The following is a 23,945-nucleotide window of genomic DNA, read 5'->3' as shown; positions in this document are numbered from 1 at the left end:
AGGTGAATGCTCAGTTTTGATGCAATATTCTGTATCTTTACACGGTGCCACTAACAAGGAAGTGAAACTCATGAATAAATCAAAAGACCTTTCTATTCATTCATTGCTTTTTTGTTTTTCCAGATCGTACACAGGACCTCGGTGCCCAGTGCGTTGGCTGTGGACTGGATTGGGAAGAATCTTTACTGGTGTGACGCTGAGAGGAAAACTCTGGAGGTGTCCAAAGCTAATGGTCTCTACCCCACAGTGCTCATCAACTCTGGGCTCAAAAATCCTACAGATCTTGCCCTGGACCCTCAGACTGGGTACTCAGAGTTCACTCATATCACAGTAACATAATACTCTGTTGTTCAATATATGTGGCACATAATACTAAAGCTTTCAGTTTTGGCTTTATTCATTTGTTTCATGTTTTATTGTAAGCTAAGTTTGGCAACAAATAATGACAACAAACGAGGCTGGATTAAAGGAGCACTATGTCATTTGATTGATGGAGGGTCTGCCACCTGCTTGTCTCCAGATGACATTAGTTTGCCTTGAACATTTCACAGTATGGCCTTTAAACTTCCTGCTTCCAATCTTCCATTCATGGTAAATGGCCACATTTTTATCTTGCACTTTTCGAGCACTTAAAGTGTATTACACCAAGGAACCACTGACCCATTCACACACATTCATACACAGACACTGGTGGGTGGGCAAGGTGGGTTTAGTCTTCCAAGAAAACAACAACAGCAGTCATCTGTGGGAGATGGAATCGCACCGCCAACCTGTGGGTGAATGGACCTGACCGCTCAACCAGTGATGTTTAAGTCGAAAGCAGGATTCGAACTGCCGATCATCAGAGCAGTGGATATCCATTGTATTGCTCAAAAACAGCCACCTTCTCCGCAGATCTGATGCATACCTTGGCCTTGATGTGTCTACTGCTTGTTTCCATGGAGATAATTTAGTTAAATTCCATACCTGCACTGAGACAAACAGGTGACGACCCTCCACCAGAAGTTGCATAGCCTACTTAAATTGATAAAGTGAATACTAATTGTAGGTAGGGTCTGTTTATTCATCCATAGTACCTAGTAGTGAGTGTGAAAACATAATCCAAAAAACTTATACTACTATTCCACTGCTTGAGGCTAGAATCACTATTTTAAATTTTTTAACATGGGTGTCTTCACAAATTCTTAAATCCAGCTTTCATTTTGGGATTCTACTTTTCTACCAGTGTTCATTTGAATTCTTACCACACGTTTATCTCCTCTCTCCTTGTGCTAGGTTTGTCTTCTGGGTGGACTGCTGTGAGCCTGCTTACATTGGGCGCATTGGCATGGATGGAAGGGGCCAGACGGTTATCATTGACACAGAGCTGCTCAGCCCCACTGCCCTCACCATTGATTACACCAACAAGAGGCTGTACTGGGCCGACGACAACCACATCCTCTTCTCAAACATGGATGGATCCCAAAGACACAAAGGTGAGTCAATGCCAGTCCTTACATTCAAACTTTGTTGCATTGTATTTGAACATATACTGCAAGTTGTATTGAGTTTTACCTTGGTGTTTATTTAAAGTATGTGCAAACTATGTATAAGGTATCTTTTATTTGGTTTTCAATACTTATTTCTAAAGTAATCCAATGAATCTGTTCATTTTTACTTACCATATGCTGTATATTTCATAAAACATTTTTAAGTCTATTTTATGTTACTTTATTTCTATATCTGTTTCTAACCTACCAAGTCATTATTTTCATACATTGCATAACTTAACTATAACTATAGTGGTAAGGTGTTGGTCTTAAAACCAGTACATGTCCATTTCTCAAAGAGGTCTTCCAAATATCCTTGCGTCATTCATTCAAAAACACACATTGTCAAGTGAACAGCAGTAGCATTTAAAGCATTCCATTTAATCCAGAGATTCAGTTATATCACATTCATACTAACTTTTCTGACAATTTTGTTTCCTGTTCTCAGTGTCCTACGATCATATCCAGGGGGTGATGGCTCTGACTCTGTTTGAGGACTTTGTTTACTGGACTGATGGAAAGTCCAAATCTTTGCGCCGCGCTCACAAGACGACCGGAGCTCAGGGAATGGAGCTCCTCAACTCCTGGCAGGCCATCAAATCCATCAAGGTCTACCACTCCCTGCGCCAGCCCGAAGGTACAAGGCCCATCTGGCACTGCACAGACCCAATCCTTCCTGTCCCGCTGTAGTTACCCTGGCTACTCTTTACTCCACTAAGAAGCAAATGATTTGTATAATTCGTATTGAGCTGCACCCCTTGTCCTTTTTTGTCCTACTCCGCAGTTCCCAAACACCAATGTCAGATCGCAAATGGAGGATGCAGCCACCTGTGTTTGCTGTCCCCCGGTGGAGAACACAAATGCGCCTGTCCAACTAATTTTTACTTGGCCGCCGACAATAAAACCTGTCTCTCGAACTGCACTTCCAGTCAGGTAAGTGGGATTGCTCTTCACTGTGAAGTCTAGAGCCATCAGGCAAGAGATTAAAACTCTTCAAATTGTCACAACCTCTTTATAATTTATGTGGCAGTTTTAATAATAATAATAATACATTTTATTTATAATGCACTTTACATTTGAACAACAAATCTCAAAGTGCTACAGTGCAAAAAAGACATTAAGACACAATTAACAAAACAGAAGACAATTTTAATTAATTAATTTTAAAATTACAAGAGAATCTTAAAAAAAAAATATTTTTCTCCACTTTCTTAATTTAGTTAATCAGATTTTTTTTTTTACTAATTAACTTAACGTTAACATAATTTATGTAATTTGTATTATATTTATTTATTTATTTATTTATTTTTACTTTAACAACTGTAACGAAATAGTTTAGACCTCCTTACATAAAATTTAAACCATGTTATAATGACGTTGTCTCCTCAAAAACATACCTGTAATTGTGTTTTGTATTTTTGTATTTGAGTATCACTTTATTATTAGTCTGTCTACATCTCCAAAGCTCAAAATGGTCTGTTCCACCTTGTGGTGTCATGAAAAGGTAGTTTTCAAGTCAACAGCTACATTTTACATTTTAACTTTTGGTCAGTAGAGATTGGAAATTCCAGGGCTGAAATTATCCAAATAATTAGAGTTAAGGTGTATGGAGTTTAAAAATGCAGTGGAGCACTTCCTGTATTACCGCATGACATCACAAGGTGGAACAGTGTTTTCTGTCTGAGAGAAGAACTCAGCCTACATATGCAGGATTTGTGTTTTAAAGGTGTGAATGAAATAAAAAACACAACTCTGTATGTTTTTAATGAGGAAAGAACATTATAACATATATCAGTAAACAACATAATATGGGCCTTTTAAGTAAATATATTATTAGTTTATTATTGCAGTTTTATCCCCAAGGACTTATTATATTGCAATCTACATGCGTAGGCCATATTTTTCAGAAAAATTGCTACCAGATAATATTTAAAATCTTTCAGCTCTATGTAGTGGTTAAAATTCTCAGAATGTTTGCTTGTTGCAGTTTAAACATGCAGCTCCTCTTCTGTCTGTGGTCAGTCATTTTCTCTTTAAGACAAATCACATAGATCTTTTAACACTGCTCTCTCTCTTCTGACATATGTTGGCAGTTGTGAGACACCTTGTGCATTGATTTAGACTTGCCTTTGAAGGAGGTTGAAGTGAAAATGAAAATCTGTGTGTTTATGTTGTCTTCAAATGTGTTTTTCTCTCTGTAATAGTTTCGCTGTGGGACTGATGAATGCATCCCATTCTGGTGGAAATGTGACACGGTGGACGACTGCGGGGACGGATCAGACGAACCCGCTGACTGTCGTGAGTGCTGTGTTGTAAATGTGACCTTTACAAACACAATGCTACACATTTAGTATAACTTCAGCAATAGCTCTATATTTTTAGAAGTTTACTGCCATAAATAAGCGTGGGGTGAGGCACAATTCCCACAAGACATAGGATTGGGCTGTCTTGTGGATCACCGAACAACAATGAAATCTTATACAATTTCAATTTCAAAGTAATTGGCTAGTTTTATGAAATCAAACCACATTAAAAAGAAAAAAAAAAAGAAAAAAGGTTTATTTTTGGAGTATAGATCAAACGGAAATGAATTATTTGTCTTGTAAAATTTGCACAATTATTGCAATTATTACTTTGTTGTTCTTACGATTTTGACCTAGATGTTCACAATTATTGATAAACTGAATAAGCTTGGCAAACTTAGCTGTGAGTGACGGATTGTTGTGAATTTAACCTTTACAAACAAAAACAACACAACACATTCACTTCAGAATAGCTCTATATTTTTAGATGTTTACTGTAGCTTGCTTACAGATTATCACATGACATCCACAGCTGTCATGGATATGTTGTTATGGACCAAAAGATATTGTGTGGTGTTTTGATTTAGCTTGTGAAGCATTTTGCTCTCTCTCCCTATGGTGGGAGTATATTGTGAATGAATTAGGGTCTGATAAATGCAAACAATTGGTTTATTCAAAATGAACAGACTTTAAAGTGCCATGTAAGATTTAAGACAAAAATAAAAAATAATAATAATAAAACAAATGCCTTTATGTTTTTTATGTGTTTATTGCAATCAAGAAAAAACAGCAACAAACAAATAAAAAACTTTAAAACATATATTCCTGTCGGCAAGCTTGCCTCTTCACAAACCTGGTTTGTAACCTGGCCTGGTGGAGGACTTGCCATTTCCATAGAGGTGTTAATGCTTTGCCTGGAATGGTCTATAGAAAGGCAAAAAAAAAACAAAAAACTGTATCTCCATAGAGATACAGGTGGCATGCCCAACTCCAGGAATCTTATGATTTAATTGACAGAACTTTTGAGATTGTGCACAAAACATTGGACCTTGAATAGCTCCTAACATGTGCTGCCACAAAGGGTTAAGTTCTGGCTGTTCTTTGCTCCTGTGGTGATTTTGATTGTCTTTTTTACAGCTGAATTCAAATGTCAGCCAGGCCGTTTCCAGTGCGGTACAGGGCTCTGTGCTCTGCCTCCTTTTATCTGTGATGGAGAGAACGACTGTGGCGATAACTCAGACGAAGCTAACTGCGGTACGGGCCGTGCCTTTCTTAAATGTCTGATAAGCACAATTACAGTACAAGCCATTAATTAACACAGAGTTCTTATTTATACTGGTGCTGTACATTGGTTTATCTTCTACATAAATATGCACTAAATAAAACTGTATTTTTACTTCCCTCGTTACAACTATCTTTTTGTCAAGCCAAACAAAACCTTCACCTTTTTGTGACACAATTAAACATTTGGTCAAATTATTTATATTACTGTAATTACTAAAATATGATTTTTACCCATAGCTAGTTTTCATGGGTTTGAGGCAGTCCTGATTTGGATGACCTTGGGAGGTGAATATGTAACATTAGCAGTATAAACGGATATTCTTTACAGATCAATACACAGACATTGAGGTAATCTAAATGATAAATGTGATCATCGTTGTTAAATATATGGATAATACATCAAGTATAAACTTTCTCTTTTGTTTGATGCACCACATAAGTATGCTTGGAACAAACCTGCTTCTACTTAGTGATTCAAGCAAAGTAACCCAATATGTCTATGTCAAGCAATTGAACGAAACAAGGGGCAACATCCACTATTTTCACTGTAGAATTACCAGTGGTTCAGACCCAGTGGTTCAGACCCAGTGGTTCAGACGCACCAAGCTGAAGGAGACTTGCAAAGTGGTTTTACTCTTTATTTAATCTAAATATTTGGGGTTGTTTCAATGTATTTAAATGTGTCTTGAATTTCAAGAAGAAAACAAATCCATCAATAGACTTCAGCAATTTGTCCTAGTGTGTGCGTAGCTTTTGACTACAGCATTTGTTTCTCCATGCAAAGATGATTTTGATTAAAAGTACACAAAAATACCTTAAAATAAATGAAAAAATTTACACTTATTATAAAACACTTTAAAGTTAGATTCAGACAGCACACACCTGCTTATACAATATATCTAAGCTGGGACAAGACAAATTCTGCTCAAATACATAGGAAAAAAAAAAAAAAATCAGTTATAGGGCCTTTACTCTTTTTACAGTGTATAAAATGACAGTAAGATAAATGCAGACACATGGACACATAATCCCACACAGGAAGTGTCAGTAATCTGCCAGTGCCAGCTCTATGTGTTAGTGCACCTTTATTTTCACACGTATTGATCCAGGCCTTGCTTTTCTTTTACAGAGACTTACATCTGCTTGTCAGGTCAGTTCAAGTGCACCAGAAAACAGAAATGTATCCCTCTTAACCTGCGTTGCAATGGCCACGATGACTGCGGAGATGGAGAAGATGAGACGGATTGTCGTAAGTCACTGTCTCGTCATCACCACTCGGGGATTTTAGGCTTTTAACTGTGATGCAGTGAATGTGAATGCTGTCTTTTGATCAGATTGCCCACACTGTCTACATAGTCTAATGTTACTGCATCCAGTATTGTGTTAAAGATACACAATAATATACTCTTGATAATAATCTGTTTTTGGGTGGAGTGCATGAGGAAGCAAGAACTTTTTTGTAAAGGTTGAGGATTTGAGGAAATTTGGCAAGAAAAAAGTTGACTAGGTGATTGCTTGATGCTAGAAATAACCATAAAGGTAAACTATGTAATATTTCTGGTGCAGAGTCTGCCAACTTTCTCTGTAACAGTTTTATTTATTTAACAGTCATTAAATGTTTCTATCTCCATGGAAACCCCAGGCCCAACCCCAAGTTATAGGTCATATCTATGGAGTGTCGACACCACTCACAGTATGAATGCATGTTTTTCAAGGTATTTTTGAGCAGTTAAATAAGGTTAATACCCAACAGTGGAACATTAAATATGGAGCAGTAACATTTCCATGGGCAAACAGGTGTTGGACCCCCATCGGAAAACTGTAAATCTACAGTTTGCTGGATTTATTATCCCAACGTTGTCCCCATTTTAAACTACCTAATTACTGTTTTATCTAATTAAGGGTGGCAATATCATTAAATAAAATAAAAAGAAGGAAGCAATCTATCAAGCTTCTCTAAGTCAAATCCAAGGTACTTTTGTCAAAATACATCTGAATGACTTTATATTTAGATATTTATAACAATGTATATCCACACTCATTACACCTAATTATAATCCCCCAACCCCCTCCCCATCCCCTTTTCAGTTGCTTTTCTTGACTATGCCTATTTGTTGTTTGTTTTCCCCTAAACTCTCATTATACACTTCACTAATTTAAGTGGGTCACCTGTATTTTTTTTGACAATAGGCCCATTAGCAGTAGACAGACACCACTTCCTATTGAAGCCGCAGTCCTTGTTGGAGCCTGTTCCTGCCGAATGGGGATTAGATATTGAATCAGTGCCAGGATAAGAACAGATTTCAGTGCCATGATGTAACTCATCAGAATATCACACCCCATTCAAGGAGTGAAGACGGCTGCATTTGTCTTGCATGTGATTGCAGAATAGCTCAAAGTAAGAGAGGGAGGGAGTGCGGTGCAAGGAAAGTAAGTAGAAGAAAGACTAGCCTTAAAAATAAATGTTTAAAAATGGTTTAATTAAAGCACATCTCAATTACTTCCACCATTATAATAAGTCTAGTTGTGATTGGACACAGTTTCCAATGGTCTTTATGATAAATGCCTCACCACTGAAATTAAAATGCTAGCTGCTGTAGCAATATGGTTTTACAATGATCAGACAGAGACTTGGTCTAATGAAACAGTAATGGGATATGAAGACTCCTTAAGTACTATATACAGGACAAAGGCTTTAATCACTACAGCTTATGTCTGTGCTTTTTTTTTTTTTAGAAATAGACACAAATTCGACTGGCAATACTATAGGTCTGAAAGCTTTTTTGTGTATTATTAATTTGATAATTGTTGGATTAATCTAAAGTTTATATTAAATATTAAGTGTTGTCATGATATTAAAATAAACCTTTTCTTTTTTTTTTTTTCTTTTTTTTTTTTTTTTGCTAACTAGGGAAAAGCTTCAATACCTATAACACTACCACAGTGATAATAAAGAATAACATAAAATAAATAAAAAAAATAATTCAACACAACCTCAATGTATTTTCTCTATATTACCGAGTGGTCTTATAGAAGTTCTGATATTAATCAAGACCATATAGACAGTAGTGTAGCTGTGCTTTGAGTGACCAGGTTGTAAATATAGTTGTATTCTAGAAGTTTGAGGCCACTGGATGGTTATACCATGCATATCCTTGTAGCCTACAGAACAACACACGTATTAGAAGAGGATGGTAAACAGAGTTCAGGTACATTTATATAGGACTTCTGTATATGCACGGGCACTCTGAGCACTTGTAGGCATTATATAAGAAAATATAATGCTTTTGATTATTCTTTTTTGCAATTGTTGATATTCTCCAAAAGGACTTTAAGTTAAAAATAAAATCTATTATTATTTAAAAGTGACTTATGTAACTTTTTTGGGACCTGCTTGCTTCATGGTGATGCCATAGCTTTGCCTGGAATTTTCCACGGTTTGACACTAAACTTGACACTAAATCTGTCTTGTATATTATTTTTTATTGCTTAAAGGCATTAAAAAAACAAACAAAAACAAAACATGCATTCTCACTGTGAATAGGCTACCCTCTCCACAGATCTGATCTGAAGCCTGGCCTGGTGATTTCATTTGCTTTTCTCCACCGAGATTTTAATTTAATGCTATACTTGCATGCAAAGAGACAAGCAAAAATTTAAAATAAACATTCTCTACTTCAGTTTCCATGTACTAAGATATTTCCAACCGGAATTAACTATCTATTGTTGATTTGCAGATTCTAGAATGGGGTTTTATTATACTCTCAGATGAGAGAAAGGGCCTTATTTACCTATTGATAACATGGCATTTTTGTATTAAATATTCAAAAGGTGAACTCACAAATGTTGAACCTAATAATGTCTATTGGTGACTAGAACCTAGAGCTCACTTACAACAAAAATCTGCATTTTAACAATACCAATTTTACCTGCCCCCCATCTGTATTAAAATCATTGGCCTATATTGCAATGTTTCAAACCCAGCAATATATCCCTGCATTTCCAGCTGAGAGCACCTGTTCTCCAGACCAGTTCCAGTGTAAGGCCTCCATGCACTGTATTTCCAAATTGTGGGTTTGTGATGAAGACCCAGACTGCGCTGATGGCTCCGATGAAGCTAACTGCGGTGAGTTGTGCCACATAATTAACCACAAATTAGCTAAGTTTAGACATCACTATTCTTTCCACTTTAAGCACAAAATGCCTGATTTATTCTGCAAACATTTCCCACTTGGCTTGACTCGATGGACTGCATCTAAAGAGAGTTTATTCCTTGTTTTTGGTGGAGGAAGGCAGGATATTTTGAAGGACAGTTTACCATTATTATCTCAGGTTTCTGGCATTTTAGGAGGATGACAGTCCAATCTTCAAAAAGGCACTTGAGACACCCCCCGCCCCCACCACCACCACCCATACTGCCTCTCACCATTACAAACTCATAGTAACAAATTGAGTTAGGTCAAAACCACTATTACTGGAGCAAATAAACAATCTTGGAGACGTTTTTCTGTTGAAGTTAACAGTGAGAACTTTCTATCACTGCTCACGGGAAGTGTTTAAGATTCATAAACAATCATGAAGTAAAATTGTACTTGCATAACTACTAACTACACTTATTGCTTTATACTGATGCTACAGCAGATATGTCTACTACTACTATTGTATATAATGAATGTAATTTTCCAACAATGTAAAGAGAAACTATAACCTTAATTATAAATGATTTGTCTATAAAATTCTTCTTAATGTATACACATGATTGATTCTACAGTGTAATCAAGGAAAACCTGCTATTACGTGCTATTAAGTGTTAAGTGCTATTAAGTTAATATAACCAACTACTGCAACTAATATTACAACTTATGCCACTGAGGTAAAATTGGTAAAAAACAAGCATTTTTTCCAACTAAAATTACAGTATTGCTCCAACTGCGACCCTTGTGTTGGAGTTGTTTTGTTGCGATGCGACACTCACACTCAGAGTGATGCTTTGCTGTTGCAGTTACCTTTGAAGCTGCACATGCGAGATCTCATGTTCATGTGATATCTATTCATTTATTAAGGGAAAAGTCTGTGGTCAGCGTTGGTGTCCAACAAAAATAGACTCCCAAGAGAATTAGTGTGGAGCTCCGTGGCATCTCCGCCGACTCCAGCGCACTGCATGGTGTGTGGTCTGAGCTCCACTTGCTGCTTTTAATTATATGGAATACTTATGGCCACAGGGCCGGAGATGCACCGTGTGCAGTCTGAGCCCGGGGTTGAAACCACTGCACTTAGCCACACTTTTGCAAAAGCCAAGTATAAAAGACAGGGAGTGGACATTCTTATTTTTTGTATATCTGTTTTTGTTTATTGTTGTTTATGTGAAGCACTTTGGGCAGCTTAACTTGTGTTTTAATGTGCGATATAAATACAACTGAATTGAATATGTTCAGTTAAATTTTTTATATGTATTTGTATGAAAATGACTTTAAATCAGTTTTACAATGCTTCGTGTTGTCAGAGATGGCAATGGAATGGTCAATCAGCATATCAAACTGAAGCCTTTTAGTCTGATTTAGGCTATTCCTCACATTATCAGCTATCAGATATGTTTCCAAATGTGGATCAAGTCTGCCAGGCGCTTTGTCGACTATGCTCTGTTCAATTGTTCCTTTTGTCAGTTCCTCTTTTGTCTTTAAATCGCACACAACATAAAATGAAAAAATTAAATGTCTGAATTCAAAGCGCTGGTTCCGAGCTGTCTCTTTTCCTCTTCTGAGAATGGCTGCCTTTCATCACGCCTTCAATTTTTAATTTGCCGTCGGGCCTGAATAGATATTTTGTGATTCTGCTCCTAACCTAGACAGGCGGACAAATAGATAATTGTAATGTGTGTGTATGTTGACTTGTGGTGGACCAAAACTGAGACATGCTCCATCTGTTAGTGCTCTTTGTTGGATTAGGTCAGCTAGGGACAGAGACAGGTAGCAGCTTTGTACAAGTTACTTACTAGTTACTAGATGTATTGTTCACAGGTTTTCAGTTCCCTGTTTAGAGGGGACATTTTGAGGACTTATGGCCACTGTGATGAAAAGATAAATTATGTTTTTGTCTGAGTAATACCTCAGTTGTTCAGGTCTGATCCATAGTAAAAGAAAGTTAAATCTGTCAGCTGGACAAAACTTTGTCCTATGATGTTTTGTCAATATAATGGCAGTGGAAACACTGCCTACAGTAGAGGTAATATTACTAGCATTTACAGCATTGTGTATGTTGTATATCAGACGTGTCAGACTCAGGCCTGCGGGCCTAATTTGGCCCTTGATATAATTATATTTGACCTGCGAGATCGTATCAAATATGTACTAGAGCTGGCCTGCCGGCCGCCACACCAGTATAGCACTCTATATTACGAATCCCATAATACTTTGCAAATGTATTGGTGCCAGCCATCTACCACTTCTGTTGAGACTTATTAGCATCTGCTACCTGTTGCCTCACTCAAATTTAATCCACCCCTTCTGAAAAGCATGTAGATGTTGTTGAAATTTTCAATAAATATTTAGTTTGGCCCGCGACTTAGTCACAGTTTTTAATTTTGGCCCTCTGTAAATTTGAGTTTGACACCCCCGTTGTATATAGTAGTTGTAGCAGTAACTGTAACAGTTGTAGCTTGCATCTGCTGCTGTTAAGAACGAAGTGAACGTAGTGGTTAATAATATAAAAGCAGTTTTGCTGTCCAGTATTATTTAATACATCCATTATACTACTTAGATTTGTGGCAGAAAGTAATATATCAAGGCTTTTCAAATGTAAAAAGCTCCCTATGGCTAAATAAGTAAAACTTTGTTCAGACAGATAAATTTAAAATGTAGTTTACATCTTTGCCTTAGTGCCCAGAAGGCTTTTTCTTCCCTCTATTCCCTAAGTACTGTCTGCCAGGTGTTGTGACTGACACTGGAAGGATAATAGCAGTTGTTAGTGTGTGCCTTGCATATAACAGCCTTTTAAGTAGCATTAAAAGACAGTATCTGCTTTGATGCTTGATGTTTCATGTTTCAAAAAAATCCCTTTGTACTTTGGTTACGCTAATCGTGAGCAGAGGGATACAGAATCAGCCACTACAAGACGAGGCCAGAGCTTGATAGAAAAATTAGGGCAAACCAAGACCAAACAATGTCTTAACTGTGACTAAATACCTTTTGTAAAGAACTGGAACCTACATCTTGAGAGTCACTGTCCTATCCCATTCTTCATATGGGTACCAATTGACAAACAAATCAGGACTAAACTAGGACAAACATGAGACCAAGATTAAAACAAACCAAAGGGCTCTCCCCTCGACTAAAGACTACATGGTAGTATAACTTAAGAAGCACTATAGTTAAATGGTGCTGGCTAATGTCCAATCTCATTTAATCTGGGAAGCTAAGCAAATTTGGGCATGGTTAGTACCACGCCCAAATCGGGGGACCACTTGGGATGCCATGTGCCACGTTGTGTCCTTAGGCAAGGCACACACGTCTTGCCTATGTATGAATGTGGTGTGTGACTGACTGGTGACGGTCTGATGGCTCAGATTGATAGTGTCACTTCTGTCAGTCTGCCCGAGACAGCTGTGACTACAAGGAGCTTACCATCACAGAATATGAAATGAATGGATAATGCACCAAATTGTAAAGCATCTGGAAAAGTGCTATATCAGATTACTCTGTAAGTCCTGGTTTAGCTCCCACTTGGCACTATTGATGTCCTTGTATTGTTTTGTTATTTTGTTCTGTTTTTCCTAATTAAGCCTTTGTTTCAACATTATTCTAACTATTCTCTCACAGTGTCAGGGCTTCACTGAAGAAATTCCCAATTTGAATTACCACCGAGTCTTTAGGAAGTTTTTTTCTTGCTAGCGTCGTAATAAGGTCTGACTTAACAGGGGAGTACAGGGTCCATCATTGCAACGTCACATCTTTTATATGCTAAGTGACTGCGATACTTCCTAATGAATCTTTTCTTCTTGTCCCCGACCACGCTACTCACTTGTTCCCTCTCGATCGGTGCCTCCTGTTGTCATGTTGGAAAGACATTCAGGCCAAATGCACTACCCCCCGCCCCACCTTGGCCATTATCCCTGATGGTGTCTGCTGGTATTTTTAAAAGGAGCTTTTAGCCCGACTTTGAAAAGCCATCTGACAGAGCAGCCTAGTGCAAAGTATCAAACCATCTCATGCTCTTTCTGCCTGGCACAAATGAATGGAATGACACTACAACAGAAAGTCTTATATGTTACATGCTATGGGTGCACTTAGCTAATTAGTGTATATGCCTACATTTTCAAATTCCTTTTATGTGCACAGTTTTTAAGACTTTTTCCAATTTATTATTTTTCCCAAAATATTTAGTTTACATTGTCCTACATTTCCAACATTCTGAAAACCAAGAATGGTCATCCACAAAAAGATAATTTGAGCTCTTTGCTTTAAGAGTCAGATTAGAGCTGACACTTTGTTTGTGGGTTGTTTGTGTCTTGTGGATTCAAATTCAATTTGTAAAGATGCTCTCTTCACATTCCCATTTTTAATCATTTAAATTAGAATGTGCATGTTGGAAACAAAATTCTATCTTGACAGCTCAAATGACACATGAAAAGATATAAAGTTAGAAGTTAATATTTTTTTCTTTTATTTTGTGTTATTACTGTTATTATTATTGTTGTTACTATTATTGTTGTAGATGTGTAATTTGTCATTATTTATTAATGCTGTTATTGGAAATGAGATAGACTGAACATGACAATATTCATAAAGAAATTGAGTTGTATTGCATATAATAACATACTGAATATACTGGTATAATAAATTACTGTAATGTATATATGCATATTTTCATTTGCTCAAATGGCAACAGTATAAAACAGAACACATTAGAAATACATCCTCTGGTTCCTTCCATAAATAATTATGATTAATTATAATTATATATTATATAATATATATTCATTGAAATTGTATTAGTACCGGTATATATTGAAAAGAGTAAGTGACAATAGTTTGAACTTGCTGTATTACTGAGAACATATAACATATTTTTGTATTTCTTCCATAAAAATAGCACATTTTGAACTGTATTCAGCCTTCCACAGTTATTCCTCACTTACCTTCTAATTATTCACCGCAATTACTTTATAAAGTAACAACTTTTAGAGCAGGAGTTTAGCCATCATGATATAATGCTAACAACAATTAGCATGCTAACCATGCTCTTCCTGATTCTCTGACAAGTAATTACCTTATAATTAGCAGACAGTACACAGTGGACTTATTTTGACCTCAAGAGCTATTTATACAATATACTGGTCCAAGACAAATTCTGCTCAAATACATGGAAAACAATTGGGTATAAACCCTTTAATACAATAAAAAAAAAAAAAAATCCTCTTTTTTTGTTTTTGTTTTATTGCTTTCTTGCTTATAATTCTCTTGTCAGTTCTCCTCAAAATATAATTTTTGCAAAATTATTGTACCTTTGTTGTTGAGGTTGATTAGTAGCATTGAGGCAGGTATTTTTCCACCTCTCCCTCCTGAGCTCATCTCACGAATCCAGCGTCAGACTTGCTTGTGGGGAAACTCGGAGGAAACGGTGATTGCACCACGAAAATCTGATATAGAGCAGACTATTAATATTCCTGCAGTTTGAACCCATTCTCATGTGTGATTTTGTTTGTGCTCCTCATGTACAAAGATGAAAAGACGTGTGGACCTCACGAATTTCGCTGCGAGAATAACAACTGCATCCCGGACCACTGGAGGTGTGACAGCCAGAATGACTGTGGAGACAACTCAGACGAACAGAACTGCAGTGAGTACTAGATCGAGGCCTCACAAGCCTTTGACTACCACAGGTCTGACAGCAGCACCTGAGCTCGGGGCCAGGGGGCGCTCTCAACAGAGCCACCTTTGTAAACATGAAGAGGTTAGAGTTGGCATCAGTCGCTGCTTGTGTTTTGTTTGTCTCTCATTTTTTTAATGATAAAGTTTTTGGTTACAAAAGTAGCCTGTTCAGTTACACAAATTTATGCACACGAGTTGTCTGTGTGGATTGGTGGATGGGTCAAATGCAGAGAAACATTTCTCAGAATACATATATATTATGGTTGTTTATTATGGTAAATGGGCACATTTTTATAAAGCACCTTTCCACCTTCAAGAAACCACTCACCCATTCACTTGCACATTCATTCACTCGTGTATGCAGACACTGGGGGTGAGATGGGTGCAAGTGTCTTGCCCATGGACACAACAACAGTATTCATCTGTGGGAGGTGGAATCACACCTCCAACCAGTGTGGGTCAGTGGATGTGATCACTCTATCAGTGATGTTTTATGTTGAGAGTGGGATTTTAACTGTCAACCTTCGGATCAGTGGAAAAACACTCTACCAACTGAGCTACTTTTGCCCCTATTATCTGATATAATTCGATAAAACTATTTTAATTAGATGCTGACAGCTGCTGTTATTACAATATATCTGTGCAATAGGGAAAAACTAATTTTGTTCAACTAAATAGAAAAAACAGGCTACAGTCACTTTAAAAGCAAAAGTCCCACTTCACAGACTTGCTGTCCAGATTCCTCAAATTCAACCAGATTTTTTATATTCCAGCCATCTTCACCCACCTGATAACACTGTATGTCTGGACCTATTGTGTGTTTATGCTGAACATGCACCACTCAAGTGATTTATTCACTGCTTATTCCACATAACCATTAATGTCACTTAAAATGCAAATAAAAGCCAGTCAACTGTTGAGTGCAATAGAATTATGCAGGTGGACCAAAAGACAGGAGCAGAGGCAGCAAATCTTATTGTACCTCCACACCTGCTGGGAACTCTCGCCTGTAAGCACAACTTATAAAACAGTCCTGAGATAGCTAATGGCTAACAGCTAACAAACTGGGATAACAATAAACTGTGGACAGGATTCATGCTTTGACGCAAACGTGGTAGATACAGTTACTTAAATAATATTACACAAGTAAGTAAAAAGTATTTGGTGAACCTTCCACTACTAAGTAGCTGTAGCATGTGAGCAGCTTTACGAAAAAACAAAAACAAAACAAAAAACTGAAGCTACATAAAAACCCCCATTAAAACACACTTTTCATGTATTTTTACTACCACCATTTGTAGTGTGTGCACTGAATTAAAATAACTTATTGTTGCTTCTAAAGTTTGATTTTTATTTGTTCTGAGGATAATATGGTGACCCGAACAATCACCATTATGGTTTATAATATTATTTTAAGTAAAGTATAAAACAATAACACTTAAGAAAAAGTAAAAGTATTGCATGATGAAAAAGTAACATTTCATTTTAAAAAGTTACTACGATAGATTTAACCCAGGCCTGGTTATGAGTTAGAGACATGCGCTGCACTACAGGTATGGAATTTTTGGCTTTTTCCACCTATGCCCCTTGTGCCAAGTCCATTGTAAGAGGAGAAATTCACCTGTCTTCTCTGCCAGCTCCTCCACTCCTGAAACAAAATCCTTCTAATTAACCCAAATGAGGGTACTGCCAAGGCATTACCGTGTGAATCTAAACACACAATATTTTGGCACTGTCACTATGTCCTGGGATGTCCGCGCTTTTGTCTGCTGTCTAATTGTAGAGAAATGATGAGAGTGCCCTCATTTTAAACTGTTTTGTCTTTTTGTATTGCAGAGCCAGTCACATGTAACCACAAGGACTTTGCCTGTGCCAATGGAGACTGCATCTCCTCCAGGTTTCGGTGTGATGGGGACTATGACTGCCTGGACAATTCAGATGAGGTTTGTGATGTGATTACTGCATAAGTACAGACTAAATTAAAGCGATGTCTAGTCAGCTGGCATTTTAATGAGGACATTTTGCCGTTTTTTTGGTGAGATTTATGCTGCTGTTGTATATATGTTCTACCTCTAAGTATTTTATTTTATCTTTAAGCATATCTTTTTTTTTTACTTTGTGCATGCCCTTATTTGTATTTATTCAGTGTGTTTTTATGTTGCACTTTATCACCAAAGTAAGTTCCTAGTCTGTGAGCTGTGTTCACTGACAATGGCAATAGTCTTCTGATTCTGATTCTGATCAAAACTAGGCTAAATGAGAGTTCAAGTAGAGTAAATTGTTTATGTTGGATATTACAGGAATCAACACAACAATTATACTTCTGCTTGTCCTGCCTTGTTCATGTGGGTTTGTTATGGCTTATACCCAGCTTCCAAAAACAAGCATTAAGTGAATAATTTAAACGTTTATCCCAAGTACGTGTCATAGTTGCTAAAATACACAACAGCTGCTGTCTCAACATAAACAAGCTGAGTAAGTAACTGAATATATTGTATTATAGAAAAGTAAAGATTTTAGTTTGGCTCACCTGTCACGATAAATACTGTATCGACTTATTGTTCAATATATGGACAGATGGAACAATGCTTTGTGGGGGTCAGTATTTATTGTGGGTACTTTTTCCTTGTACTAATGGGAAAAGTTTGCTTCTTTTTCAGTACTACGATGCGATTTGAGCAGTAGAGTATTGAATTATGAACTTCTATAGTTGATTATAGGTTCAAACTAACTACTGTGTTGCACTCTGTTATTTATTTATTGCAGTTTATATTGTTAATGATATTGTAGATTAAGAATACTTTTTGGGGGATAATTCTGCTTTGTTTTGGTTTCTTATTTATATATTTACTTCAACAATGTATCGCACTTCAAAATGTGTTATTGTGACAGGCCTAGTCTTTGATATATTGCATCCAGGGCCGTTGTAGACAGTTGTGTCAATGTTTATAATTTTTAGTCCGGATGTTCATTTGAAAGCCATGCAAGTCGTGAGGTAAATTGCCATGGTAAATGATGAATGGTCACATTTTATATAGCGCTTTTCCAATCTAATGCACATATGTGTGGTGTAATATATTTGAGCAAATATTTATTTTTTATAGTTTGTTAATGTTTTTATATAATGCTTTTCCACCTTCAAGGCAGTCAAAGTGCTTTACATCAAGGAACCACTCACCCATTCACACACACATTCAAACACCAGTGTATGAAGACAGTGGGGGCGAGTGAGGTGGGTTAAGTGTCTTGCCCAAAGACACAAAGACATTATTCATCTGTGGGAGCTGATAATGTAATTCACTCTAGGAGAACAATACATTATGTCTTACATCCTTTAAATGCCCTCATTTCTATAATATACATGATTGGTGAATTTTATATAAATTAACTCTCCACTGAGCTCCCAGCTTCAGCGCATAGTTGGAGAAAATGAAATTGCTTTGGCTCAGAAAATAATCCCATTAAAGGCATAATTTATTAGCGTGATACACATCTCCCATTCCTGGTTTCAAAATAAACCTCGGCACAAAGTTCTGTTGTTTGACGTATTATAGTTAAAGTATATTAGTGCATGAAATACCATATATTCACTCACTGTTGGGACTCTTAATCCACTTTGTCATTTAGTGAAACAACAACAGTTTGCTTTGAATCCAAATGTGACTGGATGTCTTATTTTTTCCTTTCCATAGCTAATTTGTACTATAATTTTACACTCTAATATGTGCAGAAATGAACACATTGGTGCCTTATTTAGCATTCTATGGTGTAAAGAGATTTCGTGGAGAATAGCCCATCAGTGGTAATGATGCTGTGTGATGCATAATTCAAGGGCAAAGGCTTGTTATTAGGATTCATTATTCCTGGTTAATTTATAGCGTGCTATTCAACATTTTATATGTAATTTCTCACCATGACCATTATTAACCCAGTGTTACGGCTACCACATTGTAGCAGTCACAACTTGTTGCCATTCAATTACATTATATTCCAATGGTAATATTTTTCTCCCCAAGAAGCCAGTACTAGTTTAAAATAATAATCTTGTTCCAGGATTATGTGTTGTATTTATTTGTTTGTATGTACTGCAATAAGAAATTGCAATTGTAAATTCTAGCTTTCAAAATGGGATAAAATTGAGGTCCTTAATATGGCTCTTTTCTCAAGAAATTATGTTTAAAGGATCACTATATAAAACTTTTCTGTCATCAGAATGTTCCACATTATGACATTAAACTAACATTTTTTTGCATTTAATCAAATACTGGTGTTTTTAAATGCTAATGTAATGTAAAAATACCTTAAAATAAATATCTTCTTATCGAGAGTGAGCTTGCCTCTTCAAAGATCTAACTTGTAACTTGGTCTGATAGCATGACATGCTTGTCTCCATTGAGATAGACATGTTTAACACCATACTGGGAAACATTCTAGGTTAAGACATATTGTCTTTCTGGCGACAAGCATGTGGCAGACCCATTACCAGAAAAGTTACATACTGCACCATTAAATTTACTAATAATATGAATTATTAATATTTTATTTTCTGTCATAATTTTGGAGAGTTGAGCCATAGCCACACCATGCTCTGTATTAGTCCTTTGTTGTGGGTTCTACTCTTGTAACAGTTAATTTCACCTCTGTATCTCCATGTTGAAACCCACCCTGCTGTTTTTTTATATTTACTAGACCTTCAAATACTTATATAAGCATACTTATAGAGTCACCCACCCACATGTATTGTCTTAATTGTCTGCCATATCTGTGTGTTATATTTGCAGAAAGGCTGTGAGGCACACTGTGCTGAAGATCAGTTCCAATGCCACAACAACCTGTGCATCTCGCTTAAATGGGTCTGCGATGGCCAGGAGGACTGCAAAATGGGTGAAGATGAGAAAAACTGCCAAGGAACAGGTAAAAAAAAAACATTTGTACTGGACCTACCAGACGATTACACATATGGGGGAATGGGATGTTGGTCAGTGCTAAAGGCCCTTATAGCTTTCCGAACATCTTTCCTGTGTCCATTTATCGACTTGCAAAGAAAACCTTGTGCAATTGTCAAGATATAAAGGCATTATTACTCTTTTGTCCACTAGCCCCCATGTGCTGCCATTGTGTTCTTGACAATGGGAACTAGTACTTGCTTCAGATTTAGATTTTCATAACTGTTTGTTTATTTCACACTTTCATGCAAATTGCCACTCTTCGACAAGGCATTCATTTTTAGATACGTAGAAATAATGGTGTGTAGGGTTGATTTGCTGAGATGTGGCAGTTATTTCTGACCAAATGCTCTTGTCATGCTGCAATTTGTCACTTTTAGCATCCATGGAGGTCAACATTTAGGGTTTACAGTGCTGTTCTCTGTCAATGCATGAAGAGATCAGGCTTTTGGTGAGTGAACTGAAGTTTTAGTACTGGGAAAAACTGACTAAAGTGAATGAAGTTGAAAATTATTATTTTGATTTGCTGCACTTGTAAAAACACATATAATGTGTATGATACAGTTTGTTGTTTCTTTATTTAACCTTAAATTAAAATAAATGTTAAACTTTGTTAAACTTTATTCCTGATTTATTACCAGGTTTTTACTGTTAAAATGTGATAAAGCAGTTTAAAATGGCTTGCAGCAGTCCAAAGTTATTCTTCCTTGCATCATCAATTTGTAAGCTCTTTTCATAAATTTTACTAGTTACAGGTGAAGGTAGCATGCTAACTGTCCTGGTTCTTGGACTGTAAAAGGCTTCATAATTACATACAGACAGCACGCAGTGATCTTTTCCAGCACATCTGTACTGGGGCAAAACAAACTCAACTAAATGCACAAAAATGAAGCACAGACACTTTAAATATTGCTTTTGTAACGTGTATCATATATTTCTACACTAATCTGACCCTACCTTTTTTTCCTAGCAGCCCCCTCGTGCTCTGTAAATGAGTATGTGTGTGCGAGTGGGGGGTGTGTGTCGGCCAGCCTCAGATGTGACGGACACGACAACTGTCTGGATGGATCCGATGAGGTCAGTGCACCCTCATGTCTTGCCTCATTTAAATGCATGTCATATGCATACTTAACCCAACCTGACAGAAGAAATGCATAACAAATAATACTATGAATATGTAAATGATTTCCAGAGAAAGTTTGATGGGTAACCTGTGATTTGCAAAAAATAATGTCCAATATGGATGTTTTCTGACTTTCAGTCCGCTCTCATTAAATAGTGCTGAATTATAGCTTACCTAATTATAATTTTAAGTATCATTTTTGTGACTTTTTGTGACAATGTAAAGTTTGCAACATATAATTATTACTGTGAGTGGGCTTGCCTCTCCACTTACACCTAGGATGTACTGATCCAGCGTTTTCAGTTCCTATACCTAGTCCGATACTATAGCTTTAAGTATCTGCCAATACCTGATATCATCCAATACCAGTGCAGAGACTAAAAATACACAAAAAGAAAATAGGACAGTACTGATTGAAATGTGTTATGTAACTGTTATTTATCTCTCGAGTAAGTACAGAACAAATTTGTGTAAATAAAAGTTCAAACGTTATGAGAGTTTCTGGGCCGACTACAACCACATTACATGAATTTATATGTCCAACCTGGATATCGAATGACCTGATCTCGATCAGCAGCAGTGCCGATATCGAATACCAGTATTGGATCAGTGCATACCAAATCTGACTTGACCTCATGGTATCAGCTAAATAAATTTAATGCCATACTATGGAACATCCCAGGCAATACTATAACATCTCATAGGGCCAAACAGGCAGCAGACCCACAGCCAGGAAAGTTACACAGTTCATTTTTAACCTGACTATTGAGCTTCTTTGACCATATAACACAACATTTCTTTTACAATTCTCCCAGATCTTCCAGGTCAAAGCACGATTCTTGCCGAGTTTTACTTTCTCCTGATTGCTGCCAGGAGCCAAAGTGAACAGGGCTCTTTGTTGATTTGAGGTTGTTGTTGACAGATTGGTTGTGTGAAGGAGTGCAGAGAAGATGAGTTTCTGTGTCTGAATCGTGCTCACTGTATCCCACGGCGATGGCGCTGTGATGATGTGTTTGACTGCATGGACCACAGTGATGAGGAGAACTGCAGTCAAGGTATGTGCCACCAGTCCGTGTTGTAATATTTAGGGCTGTGTCTTAGCGGACCAAATTTTGTATTAGTATACTAATTGTTTTATTAAGATTATAAGGATTGGACAACAAGATGAGAAAGGATAGATCGAGGAGGGTTAAGTGTCTTGCCCAAGGAGACAACAGCAGCATTCATCTGTGGGAGGTTTAGTCTTAAAGAATTTATTTTGATGACTACAGAACTGATAATATACCATACTATAGGGGTTTAATATAACTAAAAACAGATTATTTTAGCTAGTTTAACTATATTGCTGAGGTTCTTTTCCAGCTGTATATTGGAAAAAGCAGCATAATTAATTTCTAAAGAAAACATTTAATAAAAGCCAATTTAAGAGGGGAGCAAAAATATATAAAATTCATGTTCATATGAGTCACATATGGCCAGTAATGAATTCCTATATTTGATTACTTAAAAAATATTCATACACAGTTAATGATTTGTGGATGGCAGAATTTGTAAAATTATTCAAAATACAGTACTTACCTTTGACGTCAACAGTGCAACACCAGTTTGCTGTTTCAAGAATACATTACAGAAGATGATGAAACTATTATTTCAAACTTCCTATAGCTGAAATGGACAGTGAATGATCTGTCATTATATAGCGCTTTAGTTATATATCTTTTGCTGAATTGTTGTCAGCCTGCAGCCTGTTGGTTGAGCTGAGTGCCGTGTGTAATTGCAGGTGCATTCTTCTGTCGCGCCGATGAGTTCATCTGTAACAACACCCTGTGTAAATTGCACACGTGGGTATGTGACGGCAAAGACCACTGCGGAGACAACTCTGACGAGGACGCCGACATGTGTGGTGAGTTTGTCTCTCACTACATAGACATACACGACTGAAAACCCTGATAACTGACATTCCAGTTTAAACCTATTCATCAACTGATTCATTCAAATGCATGTAAACCTGGGAAGTACGATTAAGTTGTGATGAATCACATTGCAAACATTCCAATAATGCATTTGGAGAAGCCGATTCATACGCAGATGCCCTCTGCACACTGTCCGATTTAGATTAGGCACAGACTAGGAGAGGCATTTGTTAAGGTGAAAGCACAACCTACCAGAGCTTCAACATGCTTATTTGTGCTGCAAAGAGAAAATAAATTGCGAGTTTTGTTTGAAAATCAAATTATCAATATAAATGAGATGTTTTGTATCTATTTTTGCCAAAAATGTGCTTAGATGTATGCTAGTTGTTTTTATTGGCAAATATAGCTGCAAAGTTTTAGTGCCAAATGCTAAATTACTAGATGCCACTGAACGTCTCATGGCCCCCCGTTTGCACCTATTTGGTTGTTTGACCTGCATATAGACTGGGTTGGTGGTCTGGTAGTTTTGGGGTCTAGTGGTTTAGCGTACTCGGAGTTCTCTGTGCATGTAAACTGGATGTGGTGGGTTTGTCACTCAGAGCCATTGCTTTGAAGGCAGCTGATGCATATTTAAAACAGTACCGTGTCTATTCTCTCAGTGGGGAGTACTCCATTGTCTTTGTGATGTGTTTTGAAAGGCATATCTATTAGTTTGTTTTCTTGTCTGTAGCTAAACTCCCCTGCCCTCCCACACGACCGTTTCGCTGCAGAAACAATCAGGTCTGTCTGCGCTCTGATCAAGTCTGCAACAAAGTGGATGACTGCGGAGACAGCTCGGACGAAGAGGAGTGTGGTGAGACATGTTTACATTTACAAACTTTGTTTAATGACAGAAATGTCATTAAAGAAAATATAATATAAGAAGATATTATGTTATACTTTTTATACAGCTTTGTTGATCTAAAACAAAAAGAAGCAATT

General features: G+C 37.0%; 1 protein-coding gene across 1 annotated transcript in view; it reads left to right on the top strand.

The window, feature by feature from the left end:
- The window catches only part of lrp1bb (low density lipoprotein receptor-related protein 1Bb), a 464,724-nt gene that overhangs the window by 388,527 nt on the left and 52,252 nt on the right, over positions 1 to 23,945 (top strand). The window contains exons 58-72 of the mRNA XM_055230393.1: positions 124 to 305; positions 1,276 to 1,475; positions 1,978 to 2,166; positions 2,314 to 2,462; positions 3,734 to 3,827; positions 4,970 to 5,086; positions 6,246 to 6,365; positions 9,123 to 9,242; positions 14,834 to 14,950; positions 16,819 to 16,925; positions 19,764 to 19,896; positions 20,899 to 21,005; positions 21,974 to 22,106; positions 22,832 to 22,954; positions 23,695 to 23,817. Coding sequence (XP_055086368.1) covers positions 124 to 305; positions 1,276 to 1,475; positions 1,978 to 2,166; positions 2,314 to 2,462; positions 3,734 to 3,827; positions 4,970 to 5,086; positions 6,246 to 6,365; positions 9,123 to 9,242; positions 14,834 to 14,950; positions 16,819 to 16,925; positions 19,764 to 19,896; positions 20,899 to 21,005; positions 21,974 to 22,106; positions 22,832 to 22,954; positions 23,695 to 23,817 — 2,014 coding nt within the window. The remainder of the gene's footprint in view (positions 1 to 123; positions 306 to 1,275; positions 1,476 to 1,977; positions 2,167 to 2,313; positions 2,463 to 3,733; positions 3,828 to 4,969; positions 5,087 to 6,245; positions 6,366 to 9,122; positions 9,243 to 14,833; positions 14,951 to 16,818; positions 16,926 to 19,763; positions 19,897 to 20,898; positions 21,006 to 21,973; positions 22,107 to 22,831; positions 22,955 to 23,694; positions 23,818 to 23,945) is intronic.

Source organism: Periophthalmus magnuspinnatus, chromosome 21, assembly GCF_009829125.3.
Source record: "Periophthalmus magnuspinnatus isolate fPerMag1 chromosome 21, fPerMag1.2.pri, whole genome shotgun sequence".
NCBI lineage: Eukaryota > Metazoa > Chordata > Actinopteri > Gobiiformes > Gobiidae > Periophthalmus > Periophthalmus magnuspinnatus.
The sequence above is the reverse complement of the archived record's forward strand: the minus strand, read 5'-3'. Positions and strand labels throughout refer to the sequence as shown.